The 26,704-nt window shown below is 53.7% G+C and overlaps 1 protein-coding gene across 2 annotated transcripts in view; it reads left to right on the forward strand.

The window, feature by feature from the left end:
• Positions 1-2,721: 2,721 nt before the first annotated feature.
• Positions 2,722-26,704, forward strand: part of LOC129464136 (serine/threonine-protein kinase 32C) — a 99,941-nt gene continuing 75,958 nt past the window's right edge. For both annotated transcript variants that reach the window (XM_055245157.2, XM_055245164.2), the window contains exon 1: positions 2,722-3,118. In XM_055245157.2, the coding sequence (XP_055101132.1) occupies positions 2,857-3,118 (262 nt within the window). In that variant the 5' untranslated portion in view covers positions 2,722-2,856. The remainder of the gene's footprint in view (positions 3,119-26,704) is intronic.

Consider the following 26,704-nt stretch of genomic DNA (forward strand, 5'->3'; position numbering starts at 1 on the left):
TGCACTGAATGCATTTATCTGTCACATTGTTACTTGGTCTCCTGTCATTGGAAGGGGCAGACACCATCGCTGCCCTGATGAAGTTGACGTTTCCGGGCAGCATGGGCACACAGGGGAACTCAGGAATTCTCTACTGGCCTCACTGCCCCTTCCCATTCACAGCTGGCTCTGTCCCAGCCTCAGTCCCTCCCAGCGTCCCCCTAGAACTTCAGAGCTACCTCCCATGAGGCACCAGGGGTTGGCATCCTCTTGGGGACAGCAGCTCCTGACCTCTCCTGTCTCATGCCTGCACTGTGCACCTCTTAATGCTCAGTCTTGTGCCTGCCTGGACCCTGAGCCATGGCTGGGCAGGGGGTCACCTGGACAGTACAAGAGTTGTGCCCTGAGCCCACAGGCCCCTGCAGGGCTGATTTGCACTGGCCAAATCTTAGGACCCAGCATTCTTTTGGGAGCTGCTGTTTCCCTACAGATCCTTCCTGTTTCCTGACTGAGGGGCAGGTGCCTGGCTTGGTGTTTGAGGCTCACAGCAAGGGTGGGGTTGGAGGGTCTCCTAGTTAAGTGTGCAGATGTCCCCATGAACCCCTCTGCCCCCCTGCACTCTTGTCTTCTGCAGGACTTGGTATCCCTGGGTCAAGAGCCCCTTTGGACCCTCAGTCCAGAGGACTGTCCATCCCCAACTGCCCAGGCTGGGGAGGCGTCCTGGGCTTTGGCTGTATTCACATTCTCCCGCCTTTTGGGGTCCTGGTTACCTGCAGGTCCTCATCCTCTCCAATCTTCAGAGTTACCTTTCTACCCGCTGTCTGAAGTCCATTAACCTGTTTTCCCTTCTCCCGTTCCCTCTTAGGTGGTGGTGGGGACGTTATACCTTTATTCCTTTTCTGCCACTTTTAGGGGTCAGAGGGAGAGGAGGAGAGGCGATGATGTACGTTCAGAGGCTGTGCGTTTTGGGAGGAGCCCTGGGGAGTCTGATGTGTGCACCGGGTGCGCAGGGTTCCAGGCAGTGCCCTGCCTTGGTGCCTCCCCTTCCAAACGCTCCTTCACCACTCCTGCTGGGATGGGCACCGAGGGCTTCCTCTGAGGCAGGTGCTGAACCCACTGCCTTCTGCGTGCCTGCTGGAGAATGGCAACTTTGAGGGAGAGCAGAGAACAGAGCTTCGCGGCTGCAGGGGCTGGGAACTCGGCTCTGTGCGCTCGAAGTTAGAGACCGATGCGTTTGTGCTGGCCAGGCAGGGAGAGCTGCGGTGGCTGGTTGGTCAGGTAACCTAGGTTATGGTGCCATAAAAATACCCTCTAAATCTCAGTAGTGAAATGCATGCCATGTGTCCTAAGCGGGTGCATGTCCAGGTGGGTGCATGTCCAGGCGGATGGGCATGGTTCCATTCCTTGTAGTCCCCAAGGGATGGGGGCTTCTGTTGGCCCAGAAGCCACACAGACTTCCCGTGCTCACATTTCATGCATCAGGCGGTTAGGGCGGGCGGCCACACTGAATGTCAAAGGCCATGGGGAGGCAGGGCTCACGGTGGCTGAATGACAGGGTAGACAGTTGTGCGCGGTGGGAGGGACGGTGGCGGGAGACACCGGCCTTGGAGCCAGGTTGGGGATCCGCTCATCCTCCGGGCAGGCAGCAGGAGATCCCATCCAGGATTTCACCGGGGAGGAAGAGACCCCGTCTTTGTGGCCTGGCTACAGGGCAGAACTTAAGGAGGTAAAGGCTTCCTAAAGTCAAACAGCCCGGTAGCAAAAACCGATTCTTCAGTGACAAGCGCCAGGGGCAGGCGGCGAGGCTCCATGCAGACCCGCGCCTTCTCCAGGGAACTCAAAGGCGCCCAGCACTTTCCGTGCAGGGTCGCACCTGGCCCTGCGCAGGGGCAGAGGCGCCCGGAGGTTAAGCCGCGCCCCAGGCCTCCGAAATACGCCGAGTGCCGAGGCCCCTGTCGCATCTGGACAAGAGGACCGTGGGCGACTCGGGCACGCGGTCTCAGGCCGGACAGGGGTCGCGAGGATGGCACGGGGGTGCCCGAGAGCGCAGGCGCACGTGCTCAGGGCTTAACGCCCACCCCGGGCGCCCGCGTGTGCGCGCTCCCAGCCAGGCCCGCCCTGCCCCGCCCCACCCTCTGGCGCAGCGCTTGGGCTCAGCCTGCAGCCTCCTGACCATGAGCCGGGCCCTACCCGGAGGATTCCCGCCGCCCACAGCCCGGGCCTGCAGCGCGGCCTCACCCTGCGCAAAGCAGAAGGCTGGAGTTTAGGACCCCCCGCACTGGACGGCGGAAGCCCGCGCGTCGGCTGTTTTCACGAAGAAGGCAGGGGGAGGGAAGCCCGCGGAGACCGCGAGAAGGTCCCGCCGCCGTGCCGGGCACAGCCGTCCCCATGCCAGGGACGCCGACCTCCGTGGCCCCAGGATACCCGTGGGGACGCTCCCTGCCTCCCTCGCTCTCGTACCCGCCGTCTAGTCTGAGCCGTGGTCCCCGTGTCCCGGCGAACCATAGCCCCCATCCCTAGACTGGTGGCGGCCACCCCAGTCCCTAGCGACACTCCAGGCACTAGCCCCGCCCCTGCCCCGCCCCCGGCTCGGCCCCGCCTCTACCCTTCCCGAAGCTCCGCACCTGCCACGCCCCGGCGCTCAGCTCCGCCCCGCCCCCGCCCCGGCGTTCGGCCCCGCCCCCGCCCCCGCCCCTTCCAGAAGCCCAGCCCCTGCCCCGCCCCCAGCGCTCGCAGTCTACGGGGCGGGTTCCACCGCCCAGGAGATCGCACGGCGGGCGCTGCCGGCCCTGAGCGGTCCCGCCACCGCCGCCGCTCCCGGCCCTGCGGGCTGGCCATGCCCCGAGCTCCGGCTGCGGCGCGCACCCAGACCCGGCGATGAGGAGTGGCGCCGAGCGCAGGGGCAGCAGCGCCGCGGCGCCCCCGGGCTCGCCGCCCCCCGGCCGCGCGCGCCCCGCCGGCTCCGACGCGCCCTCGGCCCTGCCGCCGCCCGCTGCTGGCCAGCCCCGGGCCCGGGACTCGGGCGATGTCCGCGCGCAGCCGCGCCCCCTGTTTCAGTGGAGCAAGTGGAAGAAGAGGATGGGCTCGTCCATGTCGGCGGCCACCGCGCGGAGGCCGGTGTTTGACGACAAGGAGGACGGTGAGTGCGGGCACGGGGACGGCGTGGGGGCCGCGCGCTTATAGGGGCGGGCGCGGCGGGGCGGCTTTTTCCCGCAGGGGTTCCCCCGGTGGGACGGCTTCCCGGGGCGCCCCGGCTTCCGGAGAAGCTCGCGCCGGGCGGCTGCGGCCCCACGCGGGTCCTGGGCGCTCGCCCGCGTCCTCCGTTTCCAGTGGCGGCGTCGCAGGAGGAGCAGGCTGGGCCCGGGCCCTCGGGGCGAGGGTCCCCCAGGCTGTGGCGGCTCCGGGCTTGCGCGCGCCTCTGCCCACCGCCCGCGGCAGCCCTGCTTTCCGCTTTCCGTGATCCGCTCGGGCCCACGTGCGGGCTCGTTTGTACTTTGCAGTTAGAGAGGCGCTCACCTGTGCTGTCCGAGTGCGAGTGAGGCTGCTGCCCCACAGGTGGCGGGGCCCGGTCGCTCAGAGGCTCAGTCTCCTTGGTGACCGCGCCGTGTCCATTCTCTGCTCACCCATGTGCGCTGGAGGCAGGGCCAGGCCGTTGTGCAAAGACCTGCCCCGCCAGGAACGAGTGCGCTGTTTAGTCCTGCAGATAAAGCCGCCAACCCCGGGGACTGGTGTCTCCTGAGTGACCGACCTTGCAGCCGTGGGCGCCGTAGAAAGCAGAGAAGGCAGGTGAGGTGACATGGGACAGGCCTGCAGGGACACCTCCTGGGGTGCCAGGGGGCCTGGGGACCCCCGACTTAGCACCTGCGGGGAGGTGTGGTGCCGCGTCTGCCTGTGGGCACTGTAATACAGTCACATGCAAACATATAGCTCTTTTCTACAGATAACATGCAAATCATTTAAAATGGTACATTGATGACACATTTCATGTTTTTTGACATTTTCTTAAAATAGTTGAAATGTGCATTTTTCATTTGTAGACAGCCTGCAGAAGTATGATGGACCCTTTAAAATTTTAGAGCACAGCGCTCAGGAGCCAGGCTATTTACTTGCGATAAATAATGTAAGCATTACGGGAAATTACAATAACACGACCTCAGGCCAGCGTTGGTGAGTGTGGGGCCGTGCACCGGCGTTCCTCCCGGAGACAGCACTGGGGATTCGTGATGTGTTGCCCAGAAGGAGGGCTGAAGGCCCAGCCACACCAGGCCCCACAGGCTCCAGGGTGGCCCGTCACTGTGTCCTGAACTTCGGGACAGCAGAACTCACGATGGTGAATGTTTGATAAATGTTTTTGTTTTTAACATAAATATTCAAAGTAAAGAAAGCCCAGAGTGAACTAGGAGCTGATCAGGAGGCAGATTTGCCTCTAGTTTCTGGCTGCAGGATGAGAGAGCGTCTGAGAAACACATCTGGTTCAGCACTTGCTGGTGTCAGCCAAGAGCTGGCTGCTCTTCTGGGTCTCGGCACCGTGCTCTCCGGGGGTGGGAATGGAGGCAATGGTGTGGCACTGGGCTGCCTTCAGCTTTGTAAGGTAGACTTTGCTGCGTGTTCACATTGTGTTATGTCACGGAATTCAAGGATCACTAGAAAGGCAAAAAGAGCAAGCACAGAGTCTGTCTGTGGCGCTCACGGTCTGATGGGAATTATTTCACACCCCCAGCATCACCGTATTTGCCTGTAGTAGGACGGCGGAGATTCGGCTGACGGTGTGCCACGGACGCTGCTGGCTCCTTATGGCTTGGCAGCCGCATCCACAAAGTGAACACCCGCCGGGACTTAGCTGGGCTTCGTGTGGTGCAATCAGGAGGGCAAGACTAGGCCCTGGCCCGAATAGCAGAGGACATCTCTGGGCGGTGACTGCTTCCCTCCCTTTCTTCCTGTCACTGTCAGGGCACAGACAACTTGGGAGTCATAGCACAGTGTTTGCAGAAGAATGTTGTGCACCTCTGAGTGTGAACGCCAGGGACTCGTGTTGGTGGAAGGGATTCAGTTTGGAAGGAGAAAGGGGAGTCTTTTAGGAAGGGACTTTGGCGCCTGAGTCTCACCCCTTTCAGGTTGGCGCAGCCATTTCCCTGGTACTTTCGTGGCCCCATGGCAGCACTGGCTTAAGGAGGCCCTGGTGCTGTGTTGGTGTCTCGAGGTTACTGAATCTGCACGGTTGCTATGGCAATGCGAGACCTTCTGATGAATTTTTTAGATTAAAACACCTAATTAATATATCAAATTATTATGCAGAGAAAAGGAAAAAAGAAATTAAGAGTGCTGTTTAACAAAGTGCCGGGTAAATTTCAACTGATAGGCATAGTTGTGACATACAAGATTGTAAACGTCCTCTGTTCCTTTTAATCCTTGTGGACTCCAGAACCATTTTTCTAATTTGGCAGATAATTTGGTGCATGTACAGAATTCTCTGCACATCTTTGTCATGCCAGAATTGAGGGTCTCCAGTTTTCCTTCCCCTCAGCCCCTCACATCCTCCCGTTCTATCCCTTCTCTGACTTCGGTGAAAAATTCATTTTTGGGGTTGAACTTGGTTAGGGAGTATTTCTGCTTCTCTGCACCAGAGCTGCGTGGCGTTGGGCGAGCCCCTTCATTCCTCTCTGTCTTGGTGTCCTGGTGATACCAAGTGAACCTGAGAGGAGGCTCCAACACCTTCCCGCTGAGCAGCTCTGCAACCTGGGGGGCGCTCGCCCATCTCCGGGGGTCACAGCATTGTGTCTCCAGCCTGACGTGGCATTAGCCCACCAGCAGGAAGTAGCTCCTCAATGAGGGGGTTTGTCTTCGTCTGGGGAAGGCTGGAGTGGACAGGCCCTTACAGGCTGTGGACGGCTTGCCCTGGGCGCCGGGCCGGGCAGGCAGTGAGGCAGGAGCAGGGGCCACCAGACTCCTCAAGTCATCTCTTAAAATTAGAAACACCTTTGTTTTTTCCTAATTATGAAAGCATTAAAATGTATGCATTTAAAAACATTCTATACTTCATGCCACGATATCTGTAACTTCGGCATTGAGATCACGGTGTCACCTCCCAGCCTTTTTCTGGAAATACAGTCCCAGGTACAGCCGTGGAGAAACACTCTCTCTTTGTTAGCAGAAGTGGGATCCTGCTCTGCACGCCAATTTGCCCTAACGTGCTTGTTGATTCAGCAATATGTCGCCAGCCTCTTATAGAACTGAGGCATCTTTTGTTGGCTGAATTTACAACAGTTCTCAGCCCCAGGCTGTATACTAGAGTCATGCACTGGGCACTCTTAAAAAATGCGGATGCTGAAGCCCCACACCCATGAACTGCGGGTGAACTGGGGGGGTTTGGTGGGTTGGGGGTGGGGCTCGGGCTCAGGCTTTTTTTTTAAGCCCCTCTTGAGTTTTACCAGCAGTTAAGGCTGAGAATCCTGACTCTGCATTGCTCCTCTGAGCAGCTGTGACATTCTCTGCTTACTTAGTTTCCTGTCACAGGACAGTGAGGTGTTTCTGTTTTATAAATATCATAAACGATGTGTTAAACATCGTTGCAGATTTGTCTTTGTGCACTTGGCATTGTTTCCCTAGGGTACATTTTTAGGAACGACATTGCTCAGGCAAAGGGGTCCATGTGAAATACCTTAACACTTGGTGTGGCCGCTCACTTGGTCCTTCCGTGAGCATCGTTTGTGGGCCCTGCTGTTGTGGGGTGACCGGGCAGAGGGGAAGCAGGGAGACTGACAAGACAGGGAGGCAGGAGGCACCTGCAGGGGAGAGAACCAGACCAGCTGCTGCCAGCGGAGCCAGCAGGGAGGGAAAACCCGTTTTCACTTGCTCCAGGAGCCGGAGGGTTTGATCGCCTTTTCCCCTGAATCCTCTCCGGCTTTGGGCATCAGCACTGTTTCTATTCTTTGCCAGTCTAAGCGATTAAAAGATGGCACTCATGCTTTGAGTTTCTTTGATTACCAATGAGGTTTATCATCTTTTTACCTTAAATGTTTAGAGCATTCAGCTCTAAACAATTTCATGCGTTTCCACACTTTTTGAATTGCCTGTGCTTGTTAGCAGCGTGTGTCCTGTGTCTTGTGTCCTGTGTCCTGTGGGATGGCAGCCGCAGGTTCCTTTCGCCCTTCCTGGCAGACAGGCTGAGCCTTCAGCAGCTTCCTTCCCACGTTCCTCGTTTATCTTTTAATGTTGCTACTTGGCTTTTTCTCTACGGATGTGTTTAATTTGTGTGTGGTCAGATTCATCATCTGCCTTTGTGGCTGCGTCCGGCCTTGCTGTTATGTGACAGAAGTCCTTCCCAGCACAGTTAATAATAATTAATTCATAAACCTGCATCTGTACTTTCTTCTAGTGCTTCTGTGGTTTCACTTTTTGCGTTGGAAGTTGCAGCCCGTAGGGAGTATCCCTTGACGGAGAGTGAGAAAGCTCTCTCCTCCTTGCATTATTCTCCTCTTTCCCAGGATGAGTGCAGTTAGGGTGTTTCCCCATGTAGAGATCTGAGGCCTCCTGTGCAGCCGTTCACCGCAGAGCCCCAGGCAGGCTGCGCCCTTGCTGCTCCTGGCCTGTGGCGCTGGTTGCTTGTTGCTGTTGGACTGAGTGTGACGTTTGCTGCTGGTGTGAAGGAACGCTCCGCTGTTACAAGATTCACCTTGTGTGTGGCTGAGACTTCGCCGCCTCTTGCACATGACTTCACTTTGCTAAATTCTCGTTAATCTATAGCTTTGAAGTTCATTTTGTTGGCTTTCTGGGTGGTCTGTCATGTTGCCTTGGAGTGACTCTAGTGGCCCTGCGATGGTTTTGCCTCACTCTTTCCTTATGATGTTGCCGGAGCTCACGGAGCAGGGAAGAGAGAAGGTCCTGGGCCCGGGGGCTGCTGAGGGCTGGGGACAGCTCCTCCCGCACGGCTGGTGCGGACAGGTTGTCCTTCCAGAGCGTCAGCCTAGCCCCAGTGTGGGAAGACTTTCCAGTCACGTGTGGACTCGCATTTTGGAGGGTGCCCTTTCCTTGCCTCCTGACTCTGTGAGGCAGGGGGTTGGGGGTGGGGTGGTGGCTCTCTGTGTGGCCCAGACACCCGTCCCCCACAGTGCAGGGGCTTGGTGGTCAGAAGCCTGGTGGCTGCAGAGGCCCCTGGTCTGGGGTGTGGACTGGGGAGGAGGGCTGTGGTCCTGGCTTCCTGCCGGGCACCCCCTCACGTGTTTGCTTCGAAGGCTTCCCCGATTCTGGGCCCAGCACTGGGTGTGCTGGGGGCCCTTGGGGCAGCTGTGCAGCTTGATGCCTCTTCTCCTTCCCAGCTGTGAGGATGCTCTAGAACGGACTCGGGACCTACTGTCATAGTTTTTATGTAACAAATGTCAGCTCTGCGTGTCTATCCATCTGGTTGTGCATTTTACAAGGCTAAAAATAAGCCGGCTTTTCTTTTAGAACTTGAACCACCCAGCTTTCCAGTGGAGAAGTAATGCAAGGATGCATTGGAGGTGATTTTGTTGAGGGATTGATTCTCTACGGGTGAAGTCCAGAGAGACTCCAAGGTGATCTGAGGGAGGCAAAGTCACAGACAAGTGTTTCTTCCACACGGAGCTGGGACCGCTCAGAGTAGCTTCCCTGCCTGTCCTGGACCCCCAGTCACCCAGGGCTTGTGAAAATGCCCTGATCCAGCCGGCCTGGGGTGGGGCCAGGAGCCCACATTTCCAGCCGCCCCCAGGCGGTGCCGGCGCTGCTGGCCCAGGGACATACTTTGAGTGCGAGAGCTTAGTGAGTATACAGCCGGCGCATCATGGTGAGTGAGGGCAGGAAACCCATGGGGCGTTGGTCCCTTGGCCCGGGCTCCCGATGGGCCTGAAGGGGGGATCTCTAACCCTCTGTACCACGGGGTTGCCAGTTATCAGAGGGCACCTCGCGGTGTGGACTCTCTTTTAATTTGCTTTTCCTCCTTCTGTTCCTCTCAGGCCTCTCGAAGGCCCAGGCTTCTCCACACGTGGCTGGCGTGCAGCTCCTGGTTCACATCCTGCGTTTTCACCCAGCCCAGCAGCCTGCACTGTTTCCTTCAGGCTGGGATGGGGCATCTCTCTTCTGACCCGCATCTGAGGCAGGGTAGTCTGGTGTGTCCACTGGCGGGTTCCTGGGGAGTGTGGCCCTGCGCTTTTGGGCGGAGCATGCTGTGTCCCCAAGCCCACTGCGGGGACTTGTCTTCCCTGGGGACCCCCACACCTAATGGGCGCTCCCAGCTGTGTCAGGCAGGACCCTTCTAGGGAGGAACCCGGGTTCCAGGCCAGGCCCTGCAGGACCACTTTGAGCAGCTTCCCAGACTTCCTCTTGAGCCCCTCGGCTCTTACATCAAGTAAGGGCCTGTGCCCTGTGGCCCTGACCCTGTCTCTTCCTGGTTAGCAAGCTCGGGGTTGAATCGGGGCTCACGTTAGTGGACGACCAGGCCTTCTCCTTGGTGTCATTTCCCTTCCCAGCCAGATTTTCCTCCTCACCTAAAAAGCTCCGTTGAGCTGTGTGTTTCTCTGAACCTCCCTCCCTCTGCTGTCTGTGTATAACTGGAGATAAAAATAAAGCTCTGTGAACCACCATTTCTCCTGCTGCTGCTGACTAATACTTGGGCACGTGGCGAGACCTTGGTCTTCTCAGCCACCTCCGTGAGTGGGATGCCGCCTTGTTCGGCTCTGGCTGTCAGTGGGGGTGAGTGGCCACCCGGGGTGGCATCTCTGTGCCTGGAGCGCTTCCTTGCATGTATCCTGCCTGCCCTGGGCGTGGGCAAACACCAGGCCCCTCCCCTCTCCCAATATACAGGCGACCAACCTGCTGATTGATGATGAAGATCAGAACTTGAGACAGTTTGGGGAAAGCTTTAAGCAATACAATTATTGTTACTGGTATGGTTCGCCTGCTTCATCAGAAAACAGTTTCCTCATTGATTTGAAATCTATTGTTTTAAAAATCAAGGCTGCTGCAGAGATCAGCATGGCTGGGCAGGAGTGCACACGGAGGTGCTTGCCCTGGCCTGGCTTTGTCCTCCCAAGATTCCGTCCAGCCTCATCTCACCCCACTTCTCCACCTGTGAGGAGGGAGCCCCCATGGTCTCTGCCATGCTTCCTCTTGGGCTCCGGCCCTGCCGATCCTGTGGAAACCCATCTCGATGTTATTTAAGTTCTGAAGCCAAGGAGATGGCGTGGGTGGGAGTCAGTGTCGCCCCCAATTTATTAAAAATAGGAACCGAGCACATTCCATTTCTCACAGTGATTTAGAAAGTTGACTTTGCAAAGGTTTCTCCTCTTGAATTCACATCATGACTCTCCGTCCTCCAAACGCAGAAGGCAGAAAGTGTGATAGAGCAGGAGAGAGGCGCCTCTGTGTTTGGAATGTCTGCAGAAGTCTAGCACGGGCATTGCGCGTGTTCTGGGGCCTTGGCAAGGATGACATTTGTCTCGTTTTGCCCATGATGCTGGGATGTGAGCAGGAGTCCGCGGGGGTTTTGGTGCCGCCTTCTCCATGCACCTCTGCCTCTCCCTGTGTGAGCGCCCTGGGTCCCGTCCTCAGTCACTTTGTGAGGTCTGACCTCAGAGCCTCTGTTCACTGTGGGAAAGCTGTTCCTGGCGGCTCTTGTGCCCAGTAACAGGGCTCAGGGTCCTGGCACCGCGTTTCTCAAACCGGGTCCTGTTTGTGCCCAGGGGCACAATGTTCCAGTTTTCTATTGCTGCTAGTAAGCTACCCCACACTAGTGACTTATCAGCTTCCTTGTGGTTTCTCACGATGCTGTGGGCTAGGAATTCGGACAGGGCCTAGCGGGGATGGGTCTCTCTGCCCTGCATGATGTCTTTGGGACCAGAATGTTCACCGTGGCTCCCTCATCCATGTATGTGGCACCTCGGCCAGAACGGCTCAGAAGAGCTGCGGGCTGGTGGAAACTTCCCCAGGGGTCTTGTCCCGGGGTCTCTGTTCGCTGTTGGCTGGTGGATCAGCTGTCCATGCTGCTGGGTCTTGTCCCGGGGTCTCAGTTCGCTGTTGGCTGGTGGATCAGCTGTCCATGCTGCTGGGTCTTGTCCTGGGGTCTCAGTCCACTGTTGGCTGGTGGATCAGCTGTCCATGCTGCTGGGTCTTGTCCCGGGGTCTCAGTTCGCTGTTGGCTGGTGGATCAGCTGTCCATGCTGCTGGGTCTGGTCCTGGGGTCTCAGTTCTGCTGGTAGATTAGCTATCCATGCTGCCTAACGAATTTCCTCATGGCCTAGTGGCCCACAGTGAGCTCCGTCTTGTCGTTTCTGAGTCGGTGACTCAGGAGTGGCTTAGCCGGTGCATCCTCTTGGTGTCTCTCATGAGGCTGCGGTGAAGATGGCAGCTGGGGCTGCTGTCACCTGAAGGTTTGACTGGGACTGGAGCTCAACTCCCCAGTGACCCCACACACGGCGCTCAACTCCCTCCCTCCCCAGTGAGCTGAGCAGGAGCGTGAAGCCACAGCGAGGATCTGACCCACAGGCTCCTTCCAGCATGTTCTGTTAGGAGCAAGTCGCCAAGTCCAGCTCATCCTCAGGGGAGGGGAGCTGGACCCTGCATCGGAAGGGGCTGCCATGGGACCTGTGGACGTGTCTCACACCACCACAGCCATCCTCAGAGTCTCACTTCTTCTCCCCACTGGGCCTCACACTGGGGCAGCAGGAATTCCTGAGAGGCCCCAGGGCACTCACAGACGCAGAGTAGAAGATGCCGGGCCTTCTTGAGGCCTAGGCCTGGGCTGGCACCATGTCACTTTGACTGCCTTCTGCTGGTTGGAACCAGTCACAGGCCCAGCTCAGATTCAGGGGAGGGACCACACAGGGCGAAGTCTCCGCATCTGGGGGTGGGCTAGGGCCGCTGCAGGTCGGCAGGGCTGTTTGGAAGAGCTGGACATGGGGCCGGGAGAACAGGGACGATTTGGAAGCGTGACCTTCAGGGAGTGGTGCTGCTGCCTGCCACCTGCCGGCATCACACGAGTTCTCTCTCGGCCACCTCTAACCCCAGTTTAGCCAAATGGCCAAGCACCAGCCAGTGTACCCAGGTCACTGCCACAGAGCACCAAGACCCCAGGAGACACAAAGCATCTTCTGAGCTTTGAAACTGAAAGAGCTTGGAGGGAAGGCTGTTTGTACTTGAGAACAAACAAACAGGAAGTTGGAGTGGAGTCAGCATCTTCCTGAGTTTGGAAAATAAAGCCCCAGAGGCCAGGCGGGTGTGCACCTGCTGCTGGCCGCGGGCTGGGCCCCTGATGATGGGGGCTTCGCCGGGGAGTCTTGGAGCTCTGGCTCAGGGCTTCCTGCACTGCCCCTGGCGGACGCACCTGTGACTGTGCCGGGGTCTGTCTTTATTTTGCCCTCAATTCTTTTTCCTTTTTCTTGTAAACATCAATCATCTTGTGTGTCTGAAGTGATGTTTTATCTCCAAAGGCAGAAAAGATAATCTGTAAAGTTAGCACATGACTGAAAGAGGGAAAAAGATGAAATAGGAAGAAAGATACAAAGGAAAAGGGGAAGAAAAAAATCTGTTCTGAAGAAAGCATTGGACCCTGGGACCCCAGCCCCAGAGCACGTGGCCCAACTAGTACTGGGGCTGACGTGTCCCCTGGTGGGGTTGGGAACTGTAGGCAGCAGTTGGAAAACCCGGGGTGGGCTAACCAGGCACAGCCGCAGCAGGCCCTTCGGTGGATCTTCGGGGTCTGCCAGCAGTGGGGGCGGAGGCACGGGTGGGGTGGCAGTGAGGACTGGCTGCCCTGGACATGCTGGGGATGGCCACGGAGGAGGGGCCGGGGCGTGTCCTGCAGAGGGTGTGGGATGGGAGCCCAGCAGGAGGGGAGTCCTGTGTCATTGGGTCCTGGTGCCCCTTCCCCAGTGCCACAGCAGCCAGAGGCGCAGGAAGGAAGGGGCCTAAGCCGTGACTGTCACCCACCCAGAAGCTGCACCTGCTCGGGCACCACAAGGAAACAAAAGGTGAAAGGGGTGGTGAGTGAGTGGTGGGAGAGGACACTGGGCAGAGCCGTGCCCAGGCCTTGGCCTCTGTGTGTGGCGATGTCTGCCTCCCTGTCTCTGGGCCTCTCCTTCCCTGCACCCCCTGCCGTGGCCTCCCCACTGGCCCTGACACTCCTTTCCAGAGCTGCAGAGGCTTTCAGTGTCCCAGAGGGCGTGGGCCTGCGAGTCCTACCACTGTGGCCACCATGCCCCGGGGTCGCCTGGGACATCTGCTTCCTGCCTGCTGATCGGTGTCATTACTCACAGCGGCCCCTTTCTCTCTCCAAGTGGCCTGGTTTGGATGATCAGTTGTGTGGTTGCCCTGTCTAACCACCAGATGCGGTGCCAGGACGATCTCTTTCTTCCTTTGTAGCTTTTTATTATATAATGAAAGTGATGAGAAAGAAAATTAAGAAATCCAGCATCCTATGTCATCTCAGCACTGATAAAACAACCATTTGTAGTTTTTCATATGACCTCCCAATTCATACTGGAAAACATGCAAAATCTATGTTGCCTTTCAAATTTCAGGATAGTTTAGATTTATAGAAAAGTTGTGAAGCTGATACAGAGAGTTCCCATGTTCCCCAAAAGCAGTTTCCCCTCATGTTACCGTCTTGCATTAGCCGGATACATTTGTCATAACTAGAGGACCAGTATCGATGCCTCCTTGTGAACTGAAGTCCACACTGGGTTCAGATTTCCTCAGTTCCTCCCCAGTGTCCCTTATCTGTCCCAAGATCCCATCCAGATCCCATGTTACGTGAGTCTCCCGGTGCCTTAGTCTCCTCTGTGCTGTGACCGTTTCTCAAACTTGCTTTTTATGACCTTGACAGTTTGGGCACTGGTCAGATGTGTCATAAAATGTCCTTTAACTGGGGTTCATTTGATGTTTCTCTCAGGATTATGGGTCTTTGGGAGGAAGACCACGGAGGTAAATGCCATTCCCATAATGTCATACGAGATTACACGCTGTCCACACACCTTCCTGCTGATGCTGGCCCTGTCACTGTTGAGGTGTCTCCACCATGACGTCCCCTTTCCCCCTTTTCCACACTGTCCTTCCTGGCAGGACGGCACCATATGCAACCCACACTGGTTGTGGGGGGTAGTTATGGTCCCCTCATCAAGGGGGCTTGTCTATGTACGTTATTCAGAATTACAATTTTTTTTTTTTATACGGAATCTTGCTCCATCGCCTGGGCTGGAGTGCAGTGGCACAACCTCGGCTCACTGCAGCCTGCGCCTCTGAGTTCAAGCGATTCTTTTTCCTCAGCCTCCCGAGTAGCTGGGATTACAGGTGTGTGCCACAACACCCAGCTAATTTTTGTATTTTTAGTCAAGACAGAGTTTCGCCATGTTGGCCAGGCTGGTCTCAAATTCCTGACCTCGTGATCCGCCCGCCTCGGCCCCCCAAAGTGCTGGGATTACAGGCATGAGCCACTGTGCCCGGCCTGGAATTCTTCTGTGTAGGTTTGTCTCTTCCTTGCATTAATTCTGTTACCCCGTCACTGATATCACTGTAGACTCACAGGTGCTGGTTTTACACGTTGGTTGTAATCCATCACTACTTTGATTTCTTGGTCACCTCGTCCCAGTCTGGCCACTGGGAGCTGTCCGTTGCCCTGGCTCCTTTGACACCCCTTCCTCGGTGCTTTGGTCTTGTGAGTTTCTGATGACTTTCTTACATTCAGGCACTGCAGGATGCTGCAGGCTTACTCCGTGTGTTTCCTATCCCAGCCCTAGAACTGGCCGTTTCTCCAAGGAGCCCTGGTTTCTTTGTTAGGAGGACGATGGTGTTAGACACTGAGCTCTGGGTCCCAGTGTGCTCCTTGCTCTGGGGGGACAGTGATCTTTTTAAAGTACAAAGCCCATGGTGTCACTGCCGGCTTAAGACTCTTAGCTTTTCCTATCACTTTGTTCGCTCAGCTTAATGTGTTTTCCGTGCACCTGCTCTGTGCACTGCCGGTGGGTGTGTGAATTGACAGGCCTCCTTTGGAAGCTGTTCCTCTGGGTTTACTGAAGTGGCACAGTCCACACTGAGAGGGGCAGAGGCCCTGACATCTGGAGCTGTCCTGGCTCCGCTGGCCGGGCCTCAGTGTTCCCTTGTGGACTGCACATGATTTCACAGAACACCTGCATCATACACAGGCAGGACAGATCAAGACCAAACAAAGCCACCACACGTGGCAGCTGTGGGACCTGTGGCCTGTCTCCGTGGTCAGGACGTCCGGGGAAGGGGACGGAAGGCACTGCAGGGCTCTGGGGGAGGGGGGGGAAGAGCTGTCCATGGTGCTGGCCCTGGGTCAGGGGCTGGTGCACCGACCCGTGCCTGGATCAGAGGCTGAGCTGTTGGCTGTAGATGGTGCGAGGTTAGTGGCTGATAGCTGTGTACACAGCTAGCCGGAGCTCCTGAGGGGCTGAGTGAGCCACGCGTGTTCGCATCCCCAGAGTGGAGAAGGGCGCCAGGCATCAGATGGCGTTTGGTGTGTGGCTGTTGAGTGAATAAGCAACATGCTTTATTTCCTGTGCTACAAAAGCATCAGCCCACAGCCCTATTTCTTAGCCCTCCATTTTCAGCCAAACTCAAACTCACTCACTCCCTGCCGTCTGCAGGCCTCCCCTGCAGTTCTTCCAAAACCCACTGGAGCTGGGATCTGCCCCACCTGCTCCAAAGATGCCTTGGGGCAGGCCCCTCCCTGTGGCTGTGCTCTGTTCCCAGCCTTCCTTGGCCTCAACCTATGGCAGGGTCTGACACTCCTGATCCCCAGCCCCTTTCCCCGTGCCCCCTCCATGGCCTCCGTGGCGGATCCTCCTCGTCTCTGACTCTGACTCTGCCGTGCTGGGCCTCGAGGCTCTTTCCCCTCCCACTCCACCCACACGCTGGTGATCTCACGGTTCAAATACCACCTATATGGCAGCGACTTCCAATTCCTGTCTCCAGCTGGGACCTGTTTCCCACGTTCCAGGCTTTTCCGTCCACCCTCCGACTCGACATCACCACTGGAGTATCTCAGTTCAGCAGGTTCAAATGCGAGTCCTGATGCCCCCACGCCAGCCCCGCCTGAAGGCCCTCCTGTGCCCACCTCTGATCTCCCTTGGGGGCCCCTTCCCTCGTGCCTGCGACCGTCGAGTGTTCTGTTCTCTTGGCTCTACCCTCCGAAGGGTCTGCTCTGCCTTGGCCCCTTCTGTGTTCCCGGAGCAGCTCCGCCCCAGCTCTGGCAGGGCTTCCTCGGGGCTGCCCCCACCCCCCGTTCCCCAGGCAGTGGCTGGTGTGGCCCAGTCTGCTGGACCTCCCACCTGCTGGGCTGCTGGCTCTGTTCTTCAGGCCCAGGCTCACCACGTGCCTGGCTGTGTGATCTCCCCACCCCCGCTCTGGCCCTGCCTGCCCTGCGTTCCCTCCGCTGTAGCCAGCCTGACTGCTGCTTCTTAAAGGAGCTCTGCCCACGGCACCCTCCATATGCCTGGCCGGCTGCCTCGCTCCCCCAGCCCGGTCTGGGTGGCAGACGCTCTGCAGTAAAGACCACCCCAAGCCAGTGGCTGAGGATGACAGGGCCTTCATTCTGCTGCCTGCCTTGTGTCCCAGCGAGTCCAAGGGAGGGCTTGGCTCACCGTCACACTGGCCTGTGTGAAGGTGCAGCCACCAGGGGCTGGAGTGGGAGAAGGAGTGTTCTGAGACGTCTTTTGCTGGCGAAGAATTGCCTGCCCTGACCTGAGAGCGGTTCACAGCTTGCTGGCCAGGACAGTCGCTTGGCCCTGGGCCATCTCAGAGCCAGGAGGGGAGCCCGCCAGGCGCCGGGCCTGGGTGGAGGGACCGTGAGAGCAGCGATGGCTGCTCCATCCTCCTCTCAGCCAGGCCCACCCTAAGTCCTGCCCCAGCCCCCTGGCCCTGGGCCTCTCTTGGCTCTTCCCCAGCGCTGCCCTCCCCACACGCATGCACGCGCTGCACTGACCTCCCCGCACGTGCCATGCTCCCCGCTTGCTGATGTTTGCCATTCACTGCTCACCTCCGGGTCAGCCTCTTGCCCTGCACATTGCGTGGGGCAGGTTTCATCTCCTTAGCTCAGTCTTGTGTTCTGAGTGACTTGCAGCACTGAAGCAGGCGAGCAGCCACTGAGCCAGGAGGAGGACGTCTGCATGGGGAAGGGAGGGGAGAGGGACCGGGGGGGACCAGCAGTGGGTTGTGGGGCTCGGGTGCCATCTCCAGAGGGCGAGAGGTTGGCAATCTGATGCCCTCCCTCACACCTTTCTTATAGAAGAACTCCAGGGGATGGTGTCAGCCAGGCCTCTGAGAGTGGCTTCCCAGGGTCTGGTGTCTTTTTTTTTCGATAATTCCAGGGCCTGCTTTGGGTGGGGGTCTTGCGTTGGGTGCCCCTCAGAGCACCTGGGCTGGCACTGGGAATCTGTGGATTAGCCTGTATGGGTATGAGCACAAGCATGGGAGAGCATGAATATGGAAGCATGTGTGCAAGCATGAATGTATGAATGTGTTTGTGTGCATGAGCATGTGAGTGTGTGAATGTGTGTGCACGCATGTGTTTATGTGTGCATGAGCATGTGTGAATGTGTGTGCACGCATGTGTTTATGTGTGCATGAGCATGTGTGAATGTGTGTGCACGCATGTGTTTATGTGTGCATGAGCATGTGTGAGTGTGTGCACGCATGTGTTTATCTGTGCATGAGCATGTGTGAATGTGTGTGCATTCGTGTGTTTATCTGTGCATGAGCATGTGTGAATGTGTGTGCACGCATGTGTTTATCTGTGCATGAGCATGTGTGAATGTGTGTGCACGCATGTGTTTATGTGTGCATGAGCATGTGTGAATGTATGTGCACGCATGTGTTTATCTGTGCATGAGCATGTGTGAATGTGTGCACGCATGTGTTTATGTGTGCATGAGCATGTGTGAATGTGTGTGCACGCATGTGTTTATGTGTGCATGAGCATGTGTGAATGTGTGTGCACGCATGTGTTCGTGTGCATGAGCATGTGTGAATGTGTGTGCACGCATGTGTTCGTGTGCATGAGCATGTGTGAATGTGTGTGCACGCATGTGTTTGTGTGCATGAGCATGTGTGAATGTGTGTGCACGCATGTGTTTATGTGTGCATGAGCATGTGTGAATGTGTGTGCACGCATGTGTTTATGTGTGCATGAGCATGTGTGAATGTGTGTGCACGCATGTGTTTATGTGTGCATGAGCATGTGTGAATGTGTGTGCACGCATGTGTTTATGTGTGCATGAGCATGTGTGAATGTGTGTGCACGCATGTGTTTATGTGTGCATGAGCATGTGTGAATGTGTGTGCACGCATGTGTTTATGTGTGCATGAGCATGTGTGAATGTGTGTGCACGCATGTGTTTATGTGTGCATGAGCATGTGTGAATGTGTGTGCACGCATGTGTTTATGTGTGCATGAGCATGTGTGAATGTGTGTGCACGCATGTGTTTATGTGTGCATGAGCATGTGTGAATGTGTGTGCACGCATGTGTTTATGTGTGCATGAGCATGTGTGAATGTGTGTGCACGCATGTGTTTATGTGTACATGAACGTGTGTCAATGTGTGTGCATGCATGAATTGTTTACATGTGTATGAGTGTGTGGATGAGTACGTCAGACTGAGTGTGGATGAGTGTGTGACTGGGTGAGAGAGTATGTGTATTGACGTGCATGTGGTGAGTGTGTGAGCATTGAGTGCCTGGATGGAGAAGCAGAGGCCGATACCCAGGCCCTCGGTGGCAGTGAGGGGATGCTGTCTGGCTGACGCGTGGTCCTGGGGGTACTTGTGAGGGCTGGGCTTGGGCTCCTGGGCTCAGACTGTGCTGCACTGGCTGTCTTCTCGTGGAGGTGCTTATGTTGGCACTGGATGTCCAGGGTAGCAGCCTGCCTCCAACGTCCTTGCTCTTTGTGACTTTAGAGAGTAGCTGAAGTGTTGAGGCCCGGTGCTGACTGGGGTCTGAGGCCAGTCCTGGGAGGTGTTCAGTCCCTGTAGGAGCCTTGGGCCCCTGTAGGGGAGGCCTCCAGGTCTAGAGAGACCCAACGGGAGGGTGGGAAGTGAAGGCTGGGGCCGTGTGTGGACCTCACTGCAATGCTGTTCTTCCCCGCTCCCCACTGGTGTCTGAGAGGGAGGGGAGACACACGCCTCCCGCTGTCAGCATCAGGCTTGCCAGGGCAGGAGGTTAGGAATGGCCATCTTGTGCACATAGGTGGACGTGGGGGCCACGTGGTCTGTGTCCTTCAGCTCTGCAGCCTGAGGGTCTCCAGTGCAGGACGGCAGGCAGGTCAGAGCCAGGGTTGAGGAGGGTGGGGATGGGGTCTCTGGGACCTGAAGGTTCTCTCTCGAGGCCTGTTGAATGAGCCCCATGGCTCTGCTTGAAGCCTGGCATAGCTCAGCCTCAGCATTCATGCAGGAGTCTGGATGTGTGAAGGATGGTACCTGGTGTGATTCTAAACTCAGACTAGCAGAGGGGCGCTCTGGAAGGCTCCAGCCCCACCTCCATTGGGCGGGCTGGCATCTCATGGGCACAGCCCTTCTTCCCACAAGGTGGCCTGGGCTCTGCAGGTGACCGTGCCTCTGGGCTTTGTTTGGCACAGCTTGACCATGGACTTCTTTCTTCCAAGGCCACGAGGAGGTGTCTGCAGGGCTCCTGGGTCTTCAGAAAGCAGAGCCCCATCCTCACAAGGATGACACACATCTTGGACCGAGAACATCCAAGGGGACAGGGTCACCCCCAGCCAGTGGAGCCTGTCCTTCCTGTGGACCTGTGTGGCCTGTCCAGGGGCCCAGGGCAGTGGATCGCAGGAAACCTGTGCCAAAATGAACTCTCATTCCTTTAATTAAGAAATGGCAATGCTCCAGAGAGCACAAGCCAGCTCAGCCACCGCCGAGCTAATTGGAAGGTTCAGAAAATTTCCGTTAATTACACTTGCCCTCCAGTGGTTTCTTCTCTTCTACGTGCAGTGGCTGTGTTGATTTTGTGTTTTCAACATACAAACACTGAGGTCCCACAGCCATGAGGGCTGTTACCAGAATGCAGGAGAGAGCTGGAAGGGAGGCAGGGGAGAGCCGAGGCAGCAGAAGCCGGTGGAAGACTGGCTGTGCCTCTCCTGCCCTGTTTCCCTTGGGTTGCCCTGGAGGTGGCCCTGGGTGTGGCAATTCTGGATGGGTGGCCCTGGGTGTGGTGGGTCTGGATGGGTAGCCCTGGGCTTGGTGGGTCTGGGTGTGGTGGCCCTGGTTGGGTGGCCTTGAGCATGGTAGCCCTGGGCATGATGGCCCTGGATGTGGTGGCCTTGGGTATGATGGCCCTGGGAGGGTGGCCCTGTGAACAGCAGTAGAGCCTTGGGCCCTCAGGGCAGCAATGTCCAGCGCCCCAGGGCTGTGGTCAGGAGGATGCCTCAGGACACAGCATGCTGGACACTGGCTTGGTCTTGGCATCCTCCTGGGTAGTCCTGGGGACCTTAGCTTTTTAGGGGTCTCTTGGAATCCATCCTCATAAATGTCAGAACAGTCAGATGATCTGGCCAAGAGGATCTGGCTTTGTGTTTGGAGATGTCACTCTCCTGTAAGCGTGCATGCATACACACACGTGCACAGTAATCGCATCCTCTCTAGGTACTACCTGCTGCAAGAACACATTTCTGTCTTTTGCTGAGAAAGCCATGTGGGCAGGGGCCGAGTTATGTTCGCTCTGGACTCCATATGGTCTTGCACATGTAAGTGCTCAATAAATGCTTAGATTTAACTTAACTGGGTAGAAAGAGAAAGTGGATGAGTCAGCGTGGAAGGGAGCTGGGCACATGGAAGTTGGGCTTTTAGACCATGAGTGTTGCACAAGGCTGTGTTTCCCTTAGGGAGTGTACTGCGGTGTCCAGTGGGCAGGCATGGCCCAGCCCTGCTCTCCTTTCTGGCTGGGTCCCAGGGTTCTTCTTGGGGTCTATGGTGGAGGCATCTGCTGGCCCATAGGGCGGCCAGCTGGTATCTTAGAGGCACAGCAGAATCTCTTTGAGAGGTGTGGCCAAATCGGATTGCTGTTGGATGACCATACGGTTTTCAAGAAAATTATGCATCTGAGGTTGGCAAATAATGGGCATTTCCAAATGTGACAAGTGATAAGTTTTGATATTAGGAACATTTGCATTTTCCTGATGACTGATGATATTCACGACTCTTTCATGTGCTTATTGAACATTGCAGTGGACCGAAGGTTTGTGTCCCCACCCACATTCATATGTTGAGATCCACCCTCCAGAGTGATGGTATTAGGACCTAGGTCCTTTGGGAGGCACTTAGGTGATAAGGGTGGAGCCCTTTTGAAGGCGATTAATGCCTTTATAACAAGGGACCCCAGAGGGCTCTGTCACCACCTTTCTACCCTGTGAGAACATGGAGAGAAGACAGCTGTTTATGAGCCGAGAAGTGGGCCCTCACCAGACACTGAGTCTTCTGGTGCTTTGATCTTACACTTCCCAGCCTCTAGAGCTATAAGAAATAAATCTCTGTTGTTTGAAGAATCAAGTCTATGGCAATCTGTTATAGTGGCCTGAACCGACTGAGACATTCATTTGTATGGCTTACCTTGTGAAGTGTCCGTGCAAGTCTTTAGCCCATTTGTGTTTGTGTTTTATTAAGTTGTAGGAGTTCTTTAACGATTCTGTATTCAAGTCCTTTGATGGACAGATGCACTGTGTTTCTTCCAGTTTATGGCTCACCCATTCATTTTCTCAGTGGTCTCTTTTGATGAGTGGTCTGTGTCTCCTCTAAGAAATCTTTGTCTATCCTGAAGTCAAGTTTAGGTCTAAGATACATTTAAAATTAATTTTTGTGCAGAGTGTGAAATGGGGGTAGAGGTTCATTTTTCCATGTGGATATCCATTTACTCCAGCATCATTCATTGAAGAGACTTAGCTTTCCCCATTGGATTACCTTTGTGCTTTTGTCAAAAACCAATATGTTTGAGTCTATTTTTTTTTTATCTTTCTTGTTACCAATAACACACTGTCTTGATTATTATAGCTTTATAGTAAACCTTTAAATGAGATTTTTATGTCCTCCAACTTAGTTCATTTCCCAAAATTGTTTCAGCAATTCTGGATCCTCTATTTCTATATAAAGTTTGAATATAAACTTGTCAATTTATACGTACAGAAGCTTGCCAAGATGTTGATTCAGATTGTGTTAAAAATATAACTCAATTTTAGGGAGGCTGGACATCTTAATAATAATTAGTTTTTCAATCCATGAACATGGTACGTCTCTCCATTTATTGAGGTCTTCTTTAATTTCTCTCACCACGGGGTGCAGTTTTCAGTATACAAGTCTTGTACGTCTGTTAAATTTATCCCCAAGTAATTTTTGTTTTATGCTACTGTAACTGGCATTATTTTAGTTTTATTTAAAAATGTTTATTGCTGGTGCATAGGAATATGGTTAATTTTTAATATCAGTTTTATTGAAGTCTAATTTACATAAAATAAAATTCACCCATTTTAAGGTTGAGACATACAGTCACATAACCACTACTGCAATAAAGATGTAGAATATGTCTGTCACCTCAGAAAGTTCACCCTTGACCCTTTACAGGCCTGGCTCCCAGGAGCCAGTTCTACATCTTTGTCTCATTCCTCTTTAGTTCTTAATGGTGGTTTTGGAGAAAGAAGTTTTAGATGTTGATGAAGTTCAGTATATCATCAATTTCTTCCTTTATGGTTTGTTCTTTTTGTGTTCTTTGTAAGAAATCTTCGAGCAACCCATGATCACAAAGATTTTTTCCTGTGTTTTCTTCTAGAAGTTTTATAGCTGTTAATTTTTGTTTATGTTTCACATGAGGTGAGGGTTGAGGATTCTTTCCCCTCTTCTTCCCTCGCCCACTCTTCTCCTTTTTATAATCTGGATGTTTTTATGGTCCAGCACTGTGACTACCCTTTCCTCATTGTATTACCTTGGCACCTTTTTTGGGGGGGAAGAAAAAAGAGCTTATAATTGTGGATTTATTCCTGAACATTATTCTTTTCTGTTGACCTGTATGTCCGTCTTTATCCCAGCTCAACACTTTATTACTGTAGCTTTATAAGTCTTGGAAGCAAAACCCCAGTTTTGTTCTTTCTCAAAATTATTTTGGCTACTCAGATTATTTGCTATTTTATCCCAGCTTGTCCGTTTCTGCAACTCATTAGTATTATTTTTACTCTCTGGAGGAGAGACTGATTGGGATTGCACTGAAACTATAGATCAATTCAGGGAGAATGGATCTCTTAAAAATTGAGGATTTTTGGCCGGGTGCAGCAGCTCATGCCTGTAATCCCAGTACTTTGGGAGGCTGAGGCGGGCGGATCACCTGAGGTCGGCAGTTTGAGACCAGCCTGGCCAACATGATGAAACCCCATCTCTAAAAATCACAAAAATTAGCCAGACATGGTGGTGCACGTCTGTAATCCCAGCTACTTCGGAGGCTGAGGCAGGAGAATCACTTGAACCTGGGAGGTGGAGGTTGCAGTGAGCCGAGATCATGCCACTGCACTCTAGCCTGGGCAACAGAGTGAGACTGTCTCAAAAAAAAAAAAAAAAAAAAAAAATAGGTTAGGTTTTTTTTTTTTTGTTTTTTTTGTTTTTTTTTTTGGCTGAGTCTCGCTCTGTCGCCCAGGCTGGAGAGTACAGTGGCACGATCTCGGCTCACTGCAGCCTCCGCCTCCCAGGTTCAAGTGATTCTCTTGCCTCAGCCTCCCAAGTAGCTGGGATTATAGACTCATGCCACCACGCTTGGCTAATTTTTGTATTTTTAGTAGAGACAGGGTTTCACCATTTTGGCCAGGCTGGTCTTGAACTCTTGACCTAGTGATCCGCCTGCCTCGGCCTCCCAAAGTGCTGGGATTACAGGTGTGAGCCACCATGCCCAGCCAAAATTTGATTTTTTTAATCTATGAATCTGTGGCAGTTGAGACATTTTATTTTGGTCTTCTTTATTTTTTCTCAGCACTGTTTCCTAGTTTTCAGTGTGCAAGTGTTGCAGATATTTTGTTAAATTCATCCCCACATATTTTATGTTTTTTAAAAAATGAAATCTATTGCTTATATTGTCTTTGTATTCTCCAGCCTCGCTTAAACTCACTCAGAACTTCCATTATCATATTTTTAGATTCTTGAGGGTTTCTCAAATCATTTGTGAATAAAGACAATTTTGCTGCTTTCTTTTAAAACTTTCTGCCTCATTGCAGTGCCTGGGATCTTCAGTACAATGAGTAGAAGTGACAGCAGACATCCTTGCTGTTTTCTGGTCTTAGGGGGAAAGCATTCAATATTTTATTATTAAGTATATAATGTTAGCTGAGCGTTGTCATACATGCTTTTCATCAGATAGAGGAAATCTCCTTCTCCTCTTAGTTTGCTGAGTTTTTTATATTTTTAATTATTAACAGTTGTTGAATTTTGTCAAATGCTTTTTCTTCTGTATTTGTGGACGTGATGATTTTTTCTCCTTTATTTTGTTTGTGTAATAAGTTACATTGATTGACTTTTGAATATTATACCAACCTTTCATTTCTAGATTTGTTTTTATGTATTCCTGAATTTAGTTTTCCAATATTTCATCAATAATTTTTACGTCTGTGTTCATTAGGGATATTGACCTATGTTTTCTTTCCTGCGGTGTCCTTGTCTGGTTTTGACATAGGCACGTGCTGGCCTCACAAAATGCGTTGAGAGGTGTCCTCTCCTCCGCGATTTTCTGGAAAAGTTTGTGTAAGGTCGGTGTTGTTTTTCCATTAAATGTTTTCTAACATTCACCAGTGGTGCTGTTTGACCCTGGTGTTTTCTTTGTGTGAAGATTTTAATAATGAGCTCAATTTCTTTAGGAGATATAGGATTATTCAGATCTTCCGTCTCTTTTGTGTTAGTTTTGATAATTTGTGTCTTTCAAGGAATGAGTTTTGTCCATTTCATCTAAGCTGTTGAGTTTGTTGTATGAAGTTGTGTTTTCCTTTTTTTTTTTTTTTTTGAGACGGAGTCTTGCTCTGTCGCCCAGGCTGGAGTGCAGTGGCGCAATCTCGGCTCACTGTGAGCTCCACTTCCCGGGTTCACGCCATTCTCCTGCCTCAGCCTCCCGAGTAGCTGGGACTACAGGCACCCGCCACCACGCCTGGCTAATTTTTTGTATTTTTTTTAGTAGAGACGAGATTTCACTGTGTTAGCCAGGATGGTCTCCATCTCCTGACCTTGTGATCTGCCCGCCTCAGCCTCCCAAAGTGCTGGGATTACAAGCGTGAGCCACCGTGCCCGGCCAGTATTTTCCTTTTAATGTCTGTAGTGATTCTGCCCTTTTAGTCCTCACATCAGTGTTTTGCGTTTTGTTTCTTGTCTATAATGAGGGGAATGATGCAATCTATCGCTATGTCTGTTGGTTAGTCTGTTCCTTCCTTTCATTTTGTCTATTTTTGCTCCATGTATTTGGGTGGTCGTTGGGTGCATTCACATTCAGGGTTGGTGTCTTTCTAGTGATTAAACCTTTTAGGGAATGTTCCTCTGCACATTGGTCAAATGTGCCTTGTCTGAAATGTGCTTTGATGTAGTCACTTAGCTTTATGATCAGTGTTTTCATGATGTATCATTTTCCACCCTTTTCCTTTTTAACCTGTGTCTTTAAATAGGAAGTACATCTTTTACAAATATATAGCGGCGTCTTGCTTTTAAAAATACAGTCTGAAAATATCTGCTCTTTAATTGGAATGTTAGCGTCATTATTGATATGGTTTTCCTTAAGTCTACAGTGTTGCTAATTTTCTGTGTTTCCACCTGTTAATTGTTTATCATCAGTCTCCCAGGGTGAGCATGTAGACTCCTGAGGGTGGGGATGTTGAGCTCTTTGTGGAGCTCCACAGGCAGACGTGGGAATGTGTTCTGGGTTCATGTGTGGTCTTTGGGCAGACGTGGGAATGTGTTCTGGGTTCATGCGTGGTCTTTGGGCAGACGTGGGAATGTGTTCTGGGTTCATGCGTGGTCTTTGGGCAGACGTGGGAATGTGTTCTGGGTTCATGCGTGGTCTTCGGGCAGACGTGGGAATGTGTTCTGGGTTCATGTGTGGTCTTCGGGCAGACGTGGGAATGTGTTCTGGGTTCATGTGTGGTCTTTGGGCAGACGTGGGAATGTGTTCTGGGTTCATGTGTGGTCTTTGGGCAGACGTGGGAATGTGTTCTGGGTTCATGTGTGGTCTTTGGGCAGACGTGGGAATGTGTTCTGGGTTCATGTGTGGTCTTTGGGCAGACGTGGGAATGTGTTCTGGGTTCATGTGTGGTCTTTGGGCAGACGTGGGAATGTGTTCTGGGTTCATGTGTGGTCTTTGGGCAGACGTGGGAATGTGTTCTGGGTTCATGCCTGGTCTTTGGGCAGGTGGTTCCCAGGGCTGCGGCTCTATTCATCTGAGGGGAAAGGCCCATGCAGTTGATGCTACTGGGGGCTCTGTGGGTGTCATGGGTGCTCAGAGTCCCTGTGGAGCCTGATGGGGTGAATCTGCTGCCCTCCCAACCTCACCTGCCCCTGCAACCTCACCTGCCCCCCCCAACCTCACCTGCCCCCGCAACCTCACCTGCCCCCCCCACCTCACCTGCACCCCCAACCTCACCTGAACCCCCCCAACCTCACCTGCCCCTGTTCTCCACCTTGATGCCACCTCCTACTCTGCCTGTCTCCTGCGTCGCTTCCTCTGGGGCCCAGCAAGCCGCTGCGGACCCTG

The sequence above is a fragment of the Symphalangus syndactylus genome, chromosome 2 (assembly GCF_028878055.3).
Source record: "Symphalangus syndactylus isolate Jambi chromosome 2, NHGRI_mSymSyn1-v2.1_pri, whole genome shotgun sequence".
NCBI classification, from domain to species: domain Eukaryota; kingdom Metazoa; phylum Chordata; class Mammalia; order Primates; family Hylobatidae; genus Symphalangus; species Symphalangus syndactylus.